Source organism: Mesocricetus auratus, unplaced genomic scaffold (genome assembly GCF_017639785.1).
Source record: "Mesocricetus auratus isolate SY011 unplaced genomic scaffold, BCM_Maur_2.0 Super-Scaffold_100009, whole genome shotgun sequence".
Classification (NCBI taxonomy): domain Eukaryota; kingdom Metazoa; phylum Chordata; class Mammalia; order Rodentia; family Cricetidae; genus Mesocricetus; species Mesocricetus auratus.
The window spans coordinates 54,026,009-54,040,419 of NW_024429193.1; the positions used below are offsets into that span (position 1 = coordinate 54,026,009).

Below are 14,411 nucleotides of genomic sequence, written 5' to 3' on the forward strand. Positions count from 1 at the left end.
CCCTTCCACACCATTGCCTCTTAGGACTGAGCTCATCATTTGGAATGGCTATTTGACTGTGTTACTATCCATGTGTTACTCTGTGTTTTTAAGTAAGTTTGCAGAGGCATGGGAGGGTAAAATGTATACTTTCTGACTTCTTAGCTCTCAAGAGTTATTTATACATGCATGCACATTCACATATTTATACATACAGTTTCATGTATGAATATGTCCTTATATATTATATATACACATGTACACATATTACTTTTGTTATATGCAAAATTGCTGCTGGACTAAGGACTTTATAGGATATCAACAGAGTTTCCATTACCACCCTTGTTTTGCATGTAAGAGAAGTGACATTTAGGGCGATAAGGAGCTTGCCATCTCCATTCAACAAGCTAGTGGTGAGGCCAGGCTTGGGCTCTGACAGTCTGGTCACAATCCTCAAAACATCTTCCTCTGAAAGCCACTCAGTTATCTCCCATGCTGTGTACCCAGGAAATGTCACTTAGACTACTATTCCATTTATTGCTGACATAGGGAGCGTGCAGGAAGAGGAGACTTGGTGGGACTGGTGGCTGTGAAGAAGAAGGCAAGAACTAAGTTATGCCTTACCTGCCCTGAGATCCTGCTTAAGCAGACACTTGCTTGCTGCTTGGGCCGTGATGTGGACAGGATGTAGCTGGAATGCATCCCTCACCAGGAAGCAGGCCTGGGTTAGAGAAATCTCCTCAGTTCACTGCTGTGGTTAATTCTGGCCAACTTTGGCCCCTAGGCCTCTTGAGCCTCCCCCGCAAGCCCAGAAGAACTCTGGAGAGGTTAGAGCTTTTTACTTAGCAATCCAAGTGAAAGCGGCAAAACACACTCCACATGCTTGACACATGGACACTCTCAGAGCCAGCGGTTGACAAATGTGCCAACCTTGAGGAGTAAACATCCCAGAGAGGGCAGAGCTGCATGCAAACCTTCCTGGCTTCACCAGGTAGTTATATTAGCTTCAGAGCCTGGAGGCTAGCTCATAGCTAATCCGTACAAGGTGCTGATCCCTGTTCCGGGTACACAGTGAGTACGCTCTCAGTAGGTGCTAATAGGCACATTAGTACTACTCACTATTACTAGTCGGAAGGAACCAGTTGTATAGCTATAACAACACTGGCAGTCGATGAACTTACTTGCCTCATGGAAAACTATTCCACCACATTCTAAGGGCTGTCTAGTGTACAACTGACTCTAGTTTTTTTCTTTTTCTTTTTCTTTTTCTTTTTTTTTTTTGGTTTTATGAGACAGGGTTTCTCTGTATTGTTTTGGAGGCTGTCGGTCTAGCCTGGCCTCAAACTCATGGAGATCTGCCTGCCTCTGCCTCCCGAGTGCTGGGATTTTGTTACACATTTCTTAAATGCTAGGTACGTAATACATACATACACACATATATGTACCTACACACATACACACATATACATATATACATATAAAATCTTAGTTATTTCTAGACTTTCTGAGACCTTAACTCATAGATGGTTGCTAAGAACTATGTTTAAAGGCTGGCAAGACAGCTCAGCTGTGCAAACCTGGCAACCTCAGTTTGATTCCCATGAGGTTGTCTTCTGCCTTCCATACATGTCCCATGTAATGTATGCTAAAATAGACCACACACACACACACACACACACACACACACACACACACACACACACACACGCACGCACGCACGCACACACGCACGCACACGCACACGCACCCACTCAGTACATTTGACAGAAGAACCTTGCTTAAGGTATCCTAGTGCAAGTTCTCCATGTGACGTCACAGTCTGGCTCTTCATCACTACTCTGGAACTTCAGAGTCTACAGGATCCCCACGAACCCAGGTTCAGGCAGGATCTGCCGAGGGCACTGCCATTCTGCTCCTCTCCTGAGCACAGCTGTACACACCTGTATTCCATGGTGCCCACTGAGGAGAGGGCTTCTCCATCCTGTCTGTACACCCTCCAGTAAACCAATATCCAGTGAGTGTTAGCGTGGCCACTCCTGTAAGTCAGCACAGGGTTACTCATAGCTGTGGCTTCTGACCCTTGCCCAGGACTTAACTGGTTTCATGGCTGTACTTCACGCTCACAGCCCTGTGATTATTTTCATTTCACAGCTGCCCAGCATAAAAAGAGCTGTGCTTTGCCAGCATTTACAGATAGGACTGAGGGTGCCAGCCCCAGGACTCGGCTCTGCTGTCAGCATCCCCGAACTTGTCCCATTACAGGGGGCTGCTTCTCTCCGCAATGGCAGCTGAAGACTGACTTTGTGTGGCCCAGTGCCTGCAACTGCTCTGTTCCTGCCTTTGGTAGGAAGATTATAAGGTCAACACTGATAGCAGGCCTCTGCTTCCAGATAACCTGTGCTACCTTCAGATAACCTGTGCTACCTTCAGATAACCTGTGCTTCCCCTTCGTTCTGCGTTTCTTGTCTATTTCTTTCTCACAGAATACAAAGCAGGCATCCCAGATGTGGCAGGACCTGCTTCTATCCTCTACTCCAGGTCTGAGGCAGGTGTCCCCCACAAGGCTTAAAATTTTGGACACACGCCTGTGATCCACAGGAATTAGCCTAGCCATTTGGTGGTGCTGAAGACCCGTGACTATCTCTGCCTTCTGTTAGGAGTGGGAGAAGCTCATGGTCTGCCTAGAGGTGGGGAAATCCAAGAGGCAAACAGGACTCTAACCATGATGAGAACACCCAAAGCTGTCTGCTGCTCCTGGAACCAGGAGCAGTGCCAAAAAAGGATCTTGGAGAGGGAGGCTGGACTGGGTCAGCAGAGGGGACAGCGGGTTTATGCTAGTTTTCTGTGGCAGGTTGGAGGATGTCTTCAGATGGAAGAAGGTGCCAAGGAGAAGAGGGAAACCGAGGTAGAAAAATCTTAGGAAGAAAGGGAGGGCAAACATGGGATGGGCCACTGCTTCGCCAGGAACACAATGAGCTATTTGGAGCTGCCTTTTGCTTATGCTCAAGAGGTTGGGACCCTGGCCATGTAGTGACCTCTCAGGAAAGCCAAGATAGACTGCTAGCTGGAACTCCCCACACACAGGGGAAGAGTTCAAGCTGTGGAGATGTCCTGGCCTGGGGTGGGTTTGGACTGCTTACACCCTGACCAGCCAAACTGATAGCCCCTTGCGCTGTGTGAAAACACTGGCTTCTGCATTGTGACTGCAGTGTTTATCTAGAGAGCAGTTCGCTGTTGGGGGAGCCGTGGTGCTGTGGTGGCAGGGGCCTGTTTCTACCAGTAACTGTAGAACGTCTTTCCTGAGAATGGGGTGCCCTCAACGGCTCTTCGTTAGAGACTGAGGTGCCACGTAGGCCAGGGGAGCCAATGGCGCTCTTTAGATATCCCAAAGAGTCTGACAGCACTGGGCATGGCTCTCTACGTGTGGCTTTGCTAGTGTAGCCACTTAGAGGCACAGCTGCTCTGCCTAGAAGCTTCCAGAGTGCCTTCCTCACCATCACTGACTTCACATCGAGGACTTAGCACGTCTGCATGCCCCTAAGAGAAAGACTTATATAATCTATCTGTTCACAAGAGGGGCCTGGGACTTCTGAGGCCATGGAACAGGAATCCTGCAAAACCCACAGACACAGGCCAGAGGGAGGACTCCCTTTATCTGACAAAGCGTCTCAGCACAGAATGTTCTGGTTTGTGTTTCTTGAACTTAAATCTTTATTCCAATTGCAGTAGCTGTGATAGGAAAGACCAGCCTATTTCATCACACTTTTACCCTAATCAAATGGTTCTCATTCCAAAGCTCTCTGGGTTTCCAACTCGCCCTGGTTGAATGAGAGTGGAGGTGGGGCAGGACAGTGATGGTTGCAGAGGAAATGAATGCAACCTGTTCCTTTCATAGTCAATGGACAATTTGGGATTAATTTTAAAACCCAGAGTAGGCATTATCAGTTTTGGAGGAGAGGTATGGTCAAACATCCCTGTGTGATGTTTTCTATACTAGGGACAAAAGTGAGGCTTGAGGGAAGCAATAACAACAGCAAAACAGGATGAAGGAGATGGTGACTACATAGACCTGGGCCGTACCAGTGGTCTTGAGCACATTCTGTCTTTCTGTTTCCTATTTGAGGAGCAGAAAGCAGCTTGCCCACCCGACTTGGTCCCTCTCATCTCCATCTTCCTGGGCTTATTTGTGTTAGTCTTACTACTTTTGTCTTTGCTCTACACCAACCCCATCTCTACAGGTCTTGTGGTCCCAGCTAGTTCTGATCACGTGTGGAAAACATCTCAGGAAGAATGAAAGTTTTCAAAAGTTCACTTTTGACCGGTTACTGGCTTTCTAGTTGGAAGCAGATGCTGGGGTGCTAGGCCACCGACAGTTGCTGCTCGAGCTGTTGGTGGGTGGTAAGAAGTTTGGAAGCCTTACCGCTTTCTGGGGGTAGGGATGCCTTTCTGCAGGAAGTCACAGGGGAATAGCGGAGAAGCAGCCATCATGCTAAGGTAATCTTAACATGAAATCAGATCTGCCATGACAGGCCTCAGGAGATGATTTTGTTACAGCTCCTTCAGACTGCTCACCTGACAGTAAGCAGCCAGAAGGCCTTCCAAGAGGCCTCCACTTACCCACACAGGGAGTCCCCAGTATCCTCTGAAGACCAGCCTGGTCCTCTCAGAGGTGGGAGGCGGCCTGTGCACATAGCAACCTGCTTTCTGACCAATCTCAACTACCCTCCCTCCTCAAGCTCCTCCAGGTAATCAAGGCTCATGGGTCCATGCTGTGCAGCAGATAATCCCAGGATTTGGTAGACTTGGCTCTGGAATGCAGACCAGAGCCTGCAGGCCAACTTCCCTTGCTAATCATGCTGCACACAGGGTAGTGTCTGAAACCAGTTAGCCTGCCCTGGAGCAGTGCTGGCTGGGAGTAAGGGTTACAAATGGGCTTTGGAGCCAGGAGAGGCTGGGGACAGTTCATTCGGCACTCTCCCAAAACCTGTGGGTGTTCTTACTGAGAAAAGGAACTCACGTGTAGGTACACAGGATGCTTTGAAAATTTAATAAATAATGATTTTTAAAATTGTATAAACGATAAATTACCATGCAGTCCTTATAATTTAAAATAATTTACAGGCTGAGGTAGGGAGGGGCCCAGGAGGGTGTGGAGGGGCAGGTGGGGAAGGGGGCTGCAGGCAGGTCAACCTCTTCTTGCAGCCTTTCTGCTGAGCACACACACACAGGCTGTGTCTATCCGGATGAACCTCCAAGCAGCCTGCTTGTCGTCTGTGGTCAACGCCTTGACAAAAGTGTGGGTTGTGGTGCAGTATGAGTTCCAGTGCTTGGAGTCAATGCCCCGGCATCCACTCTCAACGGGATTGGGGGCTCGGCACTTGGTCTCAAAAAAGTACTGTTTGAATACACTGTTGTTAATGTTCACCTCGCCCAGTACTGTCACCTCCTTGCCTTTGATGTCCGTGGCTGTGGTCTTATCCCCAACCCACACACTGACACTGTCACACACCGAGAACTCCCCCATGTGGAAGACCGGGTGGGAGGATGAGCGCTTGCTCCTGTGAGTCCTGTTGAAGGAGATTGTACCATGGGCCTGGAAGTCCAGATCCAGAGTGTCCGCAGAGGTGGGTGGGGGCTGGGTGCTAAACAGCACACGGGGTGAACGGAGTCTCCGTTTCTTAAACAGTCTGGGGTCCACAGTGATGTTGCGGGTCTGCCCGGTCACACGGGCCGCTATTGATGCAGCAGGGGCGCTGCGGGCTCTGCGGAGGGCTGTGTCAAGGGAATGCTGAAGTTTAGTCCAGTGGGCTTGGGGGACGGAGTCTCCTTCTGGGACATTGCTGTCTGTGTATGGTTCTGCCTGTACGCCGATCAAAAAAGCTGTGATCAGAGTGTAGAACAACATGGACATTACGCTATGCACCTGGAATGACAAAGACAGATAGGTTACTCGGGAGCAGCCTAAGCACTGTCAGGATAGCATGGGGCTCCCTTGCTGGGGCCCTCCCAAGAGGATGCCAGGATGCTGCCCTGGTGGGATACTGGTGAGGAGATCTGGAAGCATAAGTATAGCACTTGGGAGAGGGAGAAGGCATGTTGGCAGCATCACACTGGCATGACTGGCATTAGCCAGAGCAGCCTGTGTGGTGGTTCTGTTCTGAGAAGCATCAGGGCCCTTGAAATCCTGCCTAAGAACTTGGAGTCTCCCTCACAGAGTCCTTTGGGCTCTCTGACTGCCAGCTGTTGCCTGCATCCTGAATGTGATTCCCTTGGGAAGGTTCTGGAAGCACTGCAGGGAACATGTCCCGAAGCCCCAGCACTGATTTTTTTTTTTTTTTTACCTTCACACAGCAGCTCTGAACCAGAAGACTAGGTACTTTTCCAAAAAGTACCACACTGAACTGAAGACGCTGGGGACCATTCTGGTTAGGAACTGCCATCTTTCTTTCACATATAAGGAAGCCACCCACAGGGAATCAACTAACAGGCTTAAAGCCACGCCAGAAGGTAGACCAGAAGGAGGATCCAAAAGATCCCTCACCAAGCTATTCTGCTCGTCTTCCATCCTCCTTCCATTAGCTCTTTCAGTTTTTAAGCAAGTCCTCTCTTTATTGCTTGCTTTTGGGTGAGCAGAGAACAAACGCCAGGCTCTCCCGGGCTCACCCTGGGCAGTACTAGAGTCAGCTCTGCTCTGGGGACTAGTATCCTTCCCATGCTGAGCACCAATCCACATCTGCAGATGCAGATCACAGGTGACCTCCTCTGTGAAGCTCCTCCAGATCCCGGTTGACCCAGAGCAGTCTCCTATACAGTGACTTCCAAGCCCCCAATTCTATCCTTTCTCTCATCTTCCTGCACTGATGGGTCATTTTGCTTCCTCCTCTATGCTTTCAGCCTAGTTTGTATATTTCCCACTTCTTGAAGCTTTCTCTGATAACTCTAGCATAAATGTTCTGTCTGTCTGTCTGTCTGCCTGCCTCTGTCTCTCTATGTGGGTATGTATGTGTCTGCATGCATGTGTGTCTATTCTTTCCTGCTAAATCTATAAAATGAGCAAAGAGCCTTAGCATCAGATCTGAAAAAACTTTGGATATCCAGCCCAAATACTTGTTAGCAGGAAAAAAAAGCCATTTAATCTATTGCACCCTGGTTTCCTTGTGGGCATTAAACACTATTTTCCAGGTTGTGTTGATTCTCTCTTTAAGACAAGGACTTTGTCTTTTTCAGTTCTACTGCTGGCCGCTCACTCTCCGAGCACCTCCCATGCCTGGGCCTTCATAACATATTGCTCTTCCTCTCTCAGACTTCTTTACAGCGTGATTTGGGCTTGTCCACTTCCTGGCTGTGCAGTCTTAGAGGGCAGAGCCATATCTAACCCACCTGGGTGGCAGGTTTCTCCATCACTATGTGAACATCTTTCTCATCTCCCACGCCATACTGTGTTACCTTCACCTGGTGACATGGGTATTCATTCACATGACTTCCATTTCAGGCACTGCATGACCATGTGAAATGCCTGGAATGTTACAGCTTCTCAAGAAACATAAGGAGGACGAGGACAATATTGAATGGAGGTGTCAGAGAAACTCCCCCCTTTGTTTGCTTTCTGCTATAGACACAGGTCCTTTTGAGGGTGCCCAAGGCTACACACGGCCGGCCTTCCAGTCAGCATTCAGCCAGTAAATTCCATACGATACTGTGCTTCTTGGTGGGATCCAAGAAGGAAACAACCACATTCTTTTCCGTTGGGTTCGTTTGAAGAATGTTTTTGTCCCTCCACTTCTCCAGCCACCCGTGCAGAGGATGGGGCACTACACCTGAGTTTTTGATTCCCCTATCACATCTGGTGGCCAAAGGTCTGGCTGATAATTGTCTTGCCAACTCTTAGAGGATTGATCATTCTTTTGGCAGCTAATCCAGCCTTTTATGTTTGCTCCTTTTCCTGTCTCACTCCTTTCTTCTCAGTACACGTTATCTTTCATCAGGTGAGTTAAGGCAGAAGACACAGAACTGAAATCCATACTTTTATACGCAAATTGCTAACACCTGTTAGAACTGGATCGGGAACTGAAAGAAAGTTGACTAGAGGGTAGGGTTTCAATAGAAATAAAGCCTGCCTTGCTCTGCTCCATGGTTCCAATGGTCTCCTCCTGCAGACTTCCATGGTTCCCATGATCTCCTCCTGCGGCCTCTGCTGGGGAAGCTCATCCTCTCCTGAGGGGACTGCTGATGCCTGTAGCTACATCTCTGGACCCCCACCTTCCTGACAGTACCTCTCCATAGATATTGGCAGTCTCAGTACAAGACATGGCTGAACAAAGTCTTCATGCTCCATCCGGCCATCATCCCATCTTTGTCTTCTGTATCAATTGTAGCAGCCCAGTGTTGGACCACTTTGTGCCTTCCAAAATAGTTCTACAGTCACTCTCTCCATTGCTCCTGTTTCTTGTTCTCATAAATAGATCTTCACATTTTGCTTTTATAAATACTAGGACCATTTTGCCTTCATTTGCCAGCTACAAACCTTGGCTCATCCTGCACTGTGTTCCTAGCCCTTCACCTTGTCTTCTGAGTGGTCTTTTGAGTTCTCCGGAGTAGCATTCCTTGAGATTTCCCATCTCACTTCTGTGTCCCTGGTTCAGGGTGTGGGACCTCCTACCTGATGTTCTGGATCTTCATCTCTCTTATTCCAGTGCTGTCTCCCCTGACTTCCCTTAATGGGAAGTCTTAACGCTTCTTAATGCGTTGCTCTGGCCTCATGACCTTGATCAAAGCAACCAGTGGTGAGCCCTTGTCTATGGATCTGAATGGATGGCTGAGCCTGGCAACAGCCCCACCTCCTTCAGTTACATCACCTTTCTTCATTCCAGGCACAAGAGCTCCGGGCCTACTCCCGCCCTGTGCTAAGCCACCATTGCCCTCACTTTGGGCTCCTCCCTCCATGTATGCTCCTTCTGTACCCACTGGACCCTTTGTGCTCCCCATATCTTCTGTCAGAATCCATCCTGTTGTCTCCCAATATCCATCTCTCCAATAGCACCTGACTCTAGGCAGGGAACCCAGTATACTGTCTTATGGTAGATGTGTTCTCTTCTCTGATAGCGGTGGGGAGAGGGGACCTCATAGACAGAAAACTGTCTGCTCATTGCTCTTTTCTATGGCATCTCCACCTCCAGAAACCACCAGGTGTGGTGATGCCTCTTTCTTCTGAGTTCCTTCTCGACATTTAAGGTGTCTATAAACCCTGACTTTGAAGGAATTATCAAGTTTTCTACTCTGTTTAGCAGTGCCCATTCTACATAACAGACTCTGTGATGTTTTAAGGTCTAATGATATCTGTGCATTTGCTGTTGGGCCACCATGTGGTACCCATGATCCTTCAATGGCAATAGAGATTTGCATTCTGGACAGACAGTTCATTAAGAGTTGAAAATGTCTCAAGTAGATCTGTTTATTAAAATGCAATTTAGGGAAACCATATTGATTTACTTATAATGCTGTGTTCCTATAATCTTTAGAAATCATTAGAAAAGTCTTATAGTCATCAGTAAATACACAATTCCCATTCCAGCGACACAATGCACAGGGTAGGAAGGAGCATTCTCTTCTTGAATGAATTGAGCCACCCCGGGGGGTTGATTTATTTATATCAACCTGTAAAGACTGTGTCCTGAGCAGATGACAACCCTCCAAGTAGCTTCATGGCACATGTCCAAGTGGGACATTGAGCTGGGGAGAGCAGCTAGGGCTCACGTGAAGAACATGTTCAGGTGTAAATGTTCTTCATTTTGTCACACTCCTATCCATAATGGAAGGTAAGTGATTGGGAAAGAAGAGACTGTCCTCAGGGTGACTTTGACGCAGCCTCCATCAGGACCCTGTCTCTGGCAAGCAGAATGTTCTGTGGATTAACAGCATTCACCCTCATGGTAGGAGATGTTCCTATACAGGAGAATAATCTTTACACAGGTCTGGCCCTACGTGACTAGGTGATGAAGCTGCCAGACAGAGCTGAATAGTTGATCCTAACTAGTCCTTGTCTCCAGTTGCTAGGAGGCCTGCCAACCAGTCAGGCCTGCAGGGTATGTTATAGACGGGAGGAAGGTAAATCTGTCTTAGAGAAAGGTGTCAAGAGCTAATCACAGTTTCTGGGCTAGAAATCAGATCTGTGAACCTGGTTCACCAGTTGTTGGCCAGAGAGGAAATTCTTTTGACCTAGGAAATCCAGCCTCCTCCATCTTGCTGGTTACAATCTGACAGGGAGTCAGGAGGTTGCTTCTTGCTTTATGCTTAGCCTCTACTCTAAATGTAAATTGGCTTCCAGCCTCTACATTAAGACTTAGGAGTTCTCAGCTGTTGGAGCCTGCATGGAGTTTAAAAGGAATTCTGTGCCTCCATAACTCCCTAGGGAGGGATCCCTGAAGTGTCCTGGGATGAACACAGGCGAGCAGTGACAAAACAGAGTTCTGGCATGGCCCACGCAGCACTCATGAGGAGAAGGCACAGATTGGAAATGACATCAGATACTGAAGTCTAGGCCATCAAACTTCCAGGCATCATATGCACCTGGAGGTCTGTTAAACTGGACAGCTTCGTCTACTTGTGGAATTGTTGATTCTCTAGACTTAGGGGTAGAAGAAACATGTTAGACAAGTGACAGATGATTGGTGCTGATCTGGAGGACACATTTTGAGTTACTAGACTAGCCTTAGGGAGGCTGATTGATTTGGGGTAATGTAGCCAGTATGTACCAGGATCACCCTGTTGTTCAGCCATTGCATCTTTTTGAGGAGGGGGGCTTCAGACAACTTACACTTGGTGATTGATAGGGCATCCTGAGATGCACATACTCTCTCAAATGAAATTATCAGATTATGAGCTCTGCCTCCAAGGTACCACAAATCTGGACACAAGGGAGCACCCTGATGTTTGACTGTGTTTATGCCTGGCATCTCAGGGTTCCCAGCGTCATGCAGATATCTGTGATCCTGATCCAAGCAAGTCTTTGTCAAAAAGTGTATCATATGGCCATGATGGTGACATGTGGCCAGAGAGTTTTAGAAAGCTCTAGACCCTGTGGTTAGCTGGCATTCTTCAGGGCAGGTGTGTGAACTATGGGCATGGGGGAGAGAATGTGCTGGCCTGAGTTCCAGAGTCACATTTTATGTCTCATCAGTCATCAAAACCACCCGAGAGAGGGGCTGTGCTCACTCCATTTTATGGCTGAGGGAACAGAAGACATGGGGATCACATCACTTGGTCCTGGACACCTGGTAAAGTAGAATGTAGAGCCAGGCCTGCCAGTGTCCAGTATAGAACTCTTCCCTGCACTTCCCAGTCAGGCACAAAGAGTGACCACAGACTTTCTACCTTACAAGGTCACCTGCTTGGACTACTCTAGGGAGTGTTTGGAGGGTCTGTCTGATGTTGTCTGTCTACTCAAGTGCTTGTGTTATGTGACTCTTAATGTGTCCCTATAAGCCACAGAGCAAAAGGACTCCTTTGAAAAGCTCCAACTGTAGCAGTGTCACTAAGAGCCTTGGCCTTGGCCCTTCTGCCCCATCAGGTCTGATTCCCCTTCCACAACCTATGAAGATTTTCCAGCCATGTTTCCCTGGGAGCTCCCAAGCATAGCAGTTGCAGAGCTAGAAGCTCCAGGAATGTGGCTGTCCCATAGACACTTACCTCAGAGTGGCCAGGATAGAAAGCTGTGTCCTTGGCAAAGCCTTTAGTGGGCCCAGACACTGAGGTGAGCTTGGGTCCAGCATGCCATCCAGGCCCCTGGACTGCACGACCACAGGCCAGAACTCTGTGGGGGGAGAGCTGACATTAGACAACTTACCAGACTCCCTAGCACATAGGTAGACACTTGAATCCCACACACAGGGGAAGGAATGTACCAATATAGCAAGCTCTATTTCCATAATTCCACTATTTTAGCAACATTGGTGATCAAGAAGGAGCAACAGTCCAGTGGCCAAGATATCCAGAGCCCTGGGCTTACATAGCTCTAGTCTCACATGGCCCTGCAGTGATACTTTTACTAGTTTCCACCTGGACACAGTCCACAGTGGAACTGCCCCTAGTGTAGTAGCTTCCAGATCCATACTGGAGTTCTGCTCCAGTGATGCCTAAATTAAAGTAAAAATTATTTTGCACACAGTCTAAGCACAGCTCCATCCAGCTTTGGTGATGCAATATGATAAATGCAAAGGTCCCGGCAGTTCAAAAACAAGCCAATTCTGTGACAGAAATACAAGATAAGCAGTGGGAATGGGACAAACTGACTACTTGACACATCACTTGGATCTCTCACTGAGACACGTCAGGGGTCTTAGGGTACTGCATTGAAAGTCAAATTTCAGAAATCAGAAGCTATAGCAATAACACAACGAGAAAAAAAATATTATGCTTAATTTATAGCTTCTAGAGCCACTGTTTTCCTCTTACTTCTGTCAACCTGATAGATGCAGGTGCTCCATCCATCCATCCATCCATCCACCCATTTCCTGAGCATCTACTATGTGCCAAACACTATTCTTGGTGCCAGAGACACAGCAGTAAATAAAATGGGCAGTTCTTGACCTCTCTTGTGGACTTCACACTCTGATATAAGTAACTTCAGACTCTGCCCATGGAGAGAACAGGTATGGTGTGGAGAGAAAGATGGGAGTATAAGAAGCCACGTAGACAGCCTGCTAAGTGAAGAGTTCCTTGAGGAAGCTGCCCTCAAGCTGGCAAGGAGTGGAAGGCAGAACATTCCAGGTGGAAGCAAGAGTGAATGCCAAAGCCTTAGAGAGAGGTCAAAGCAACTGCGCTGAAAAAACCAGATCTGGGAAGGGAGCTGGGACAATCTGAGCATTGGGATAAAGCCAGGAGCTACAGTTGCATCCCTGGGGCTGATAGGGAGGGAGTGGGGGCCTTGAGCGGGTCAGTGACGAGGCCATTGTGAAGGATGAATGGATAAGTGACTAAGTCTATGAAGCAAGTTTATAAAGAAAGTTCAAGAATTACACGTTTGCCCTTATTGTCTGTGCTTTTTCAAGTCACACAAACCCTTCTTCGAGCCATGCTTTGCTCCACTGCTCCCTTTTTACCCTGTCAGGAGACATCACAGAAGCCCCTCCCCCAAAGCCACCTGATTGGGAAGACAGGGCAGGGAGCAGCGGAGGTAGGAGGGGCCCTGGGGTAGCTTCTGTGTTGTTGGAAAGCATTTTTCTGGGATGTTTCCATTCCTCTTCCCTCCCCACCCTGCTCAACACACCCCTTTGTGTTTCAAAACTAACAGAAAAACCTTTTCACAACTGAGAATTAAGGCATCGAGAAAGCCTGACTCTAATGCTCTTCAACAGAGATTCTGTGACAAATGATATCTCAATGCCCTCCAGGGTTGAGCTCAGTATAGGGGAAGGAGAGTTGCTTGTGCTCTGGGGTTTGGAGGTGAGGTTACTGGCCTCATCCCTCAAGGGGAAGCTCATCTATTCCCACTCTTCTGCTGGGGGCTTGGCTGAACTACACAGGTTGCAAGATTGGAAGCCATAGTCCCATGTCCTGACCCAATTCCTTCCAATTCTTGATAAGACATCACTCTGCATGTCTCTGTTTTTCACCTAAAGGAAAAACTGCTGGAACAGATGACAACTCAGGTCGCTCTGACTTTAGTTCTCTGCAATTCTAAGACAGTATGAGTAAGCGATGTTTTTTCCTACCCTTACATTGAAGTTCATTAGTTTCATCGATTAAACACTGAAATTTCAGGCCCTGTGGCAGACACTGTGCTAGGCTCTAGAGACATGGAGAGAAATAAGACACAATATTTCCTATAGCAAATCATCTAGAGGGGAGGAAGGGCTGGCAGAAGCTAAGTATTTAAATTAGTGTGACAATCAGGGTGTACATTACCTACGATAGGGAAGCAGAGTGGACCTGGGACCCCATATTGTTCCTTCAGGCTGGTCAGAGTCACACACTGCGAAGGAGGTAACATCTGAGCAGGATGCTTTGGCATCTGAGCAGGATGCTTTGGCATGAGTAGGAGGGTATTGCAGAAGAGTGGAGAGAAAAACCACTACACAGCCTTTGGGATCAAGGGCTGGCTGGAGGTCTAGCAAACGTTAGAGTGTTGGGGAGAGTGACAGGAGTGTGTGACAGTCCTTTATATCAGCAGAGGGCAGCAAGTTTGGTGATCCCACTGCTGTGGCCTGCCCACTTGCTTCCCACAACACACACACACACACACACACACACACACACACACACACACACACACACACACAAACTTTTACTCCACGAAACAACCAGAAAAGAAAAAGTATCTTTCTGTAATTATTCTAGATTCTCCACTATTGGATGCTTCTAATCTAAGTGATTGAAAGCGAGATGTTGCCAATCTAAATTACATATAGTCCACAGCTCCTCAGACTTGCCATCTT

At 47.9% G+C, this 14,411-nt stretch overlaps 1 protein-coding gene across 1 annotated transcript in view; it reads right to left on the reverse strand.

Moving 5' to 3' along the window:
* Nucleotides 1-5,012: 5,012 nt before the first annotated feature.
* The window catches only part of Ngf (nerve growth factor), a 50,739-nt gene continuing 41,340 nt past the window's right edge, over nt 5,013-14,411 (reverse strand). Inside the window, exons 2-3 of the mRNA XM_040752139.1 lie at nt 11,665-11,788; nt 5,013-5,902 (exon numbers count right to left, since the gene is read on the reverse strand). Of these exons, the coding sequence (XP_040608073.1) occupies nt 5,165-5,890 (726 nt within the window). The 5' untranslated portion in view covers nt 5,891-5,902; nt 11,665-11,788 and the 3' untranslated portion in view covers nt 5,013-5,164. The remainder of the gene's footprint in view (nt 5,903-11,664; nt 11,789-14,411) is intronic.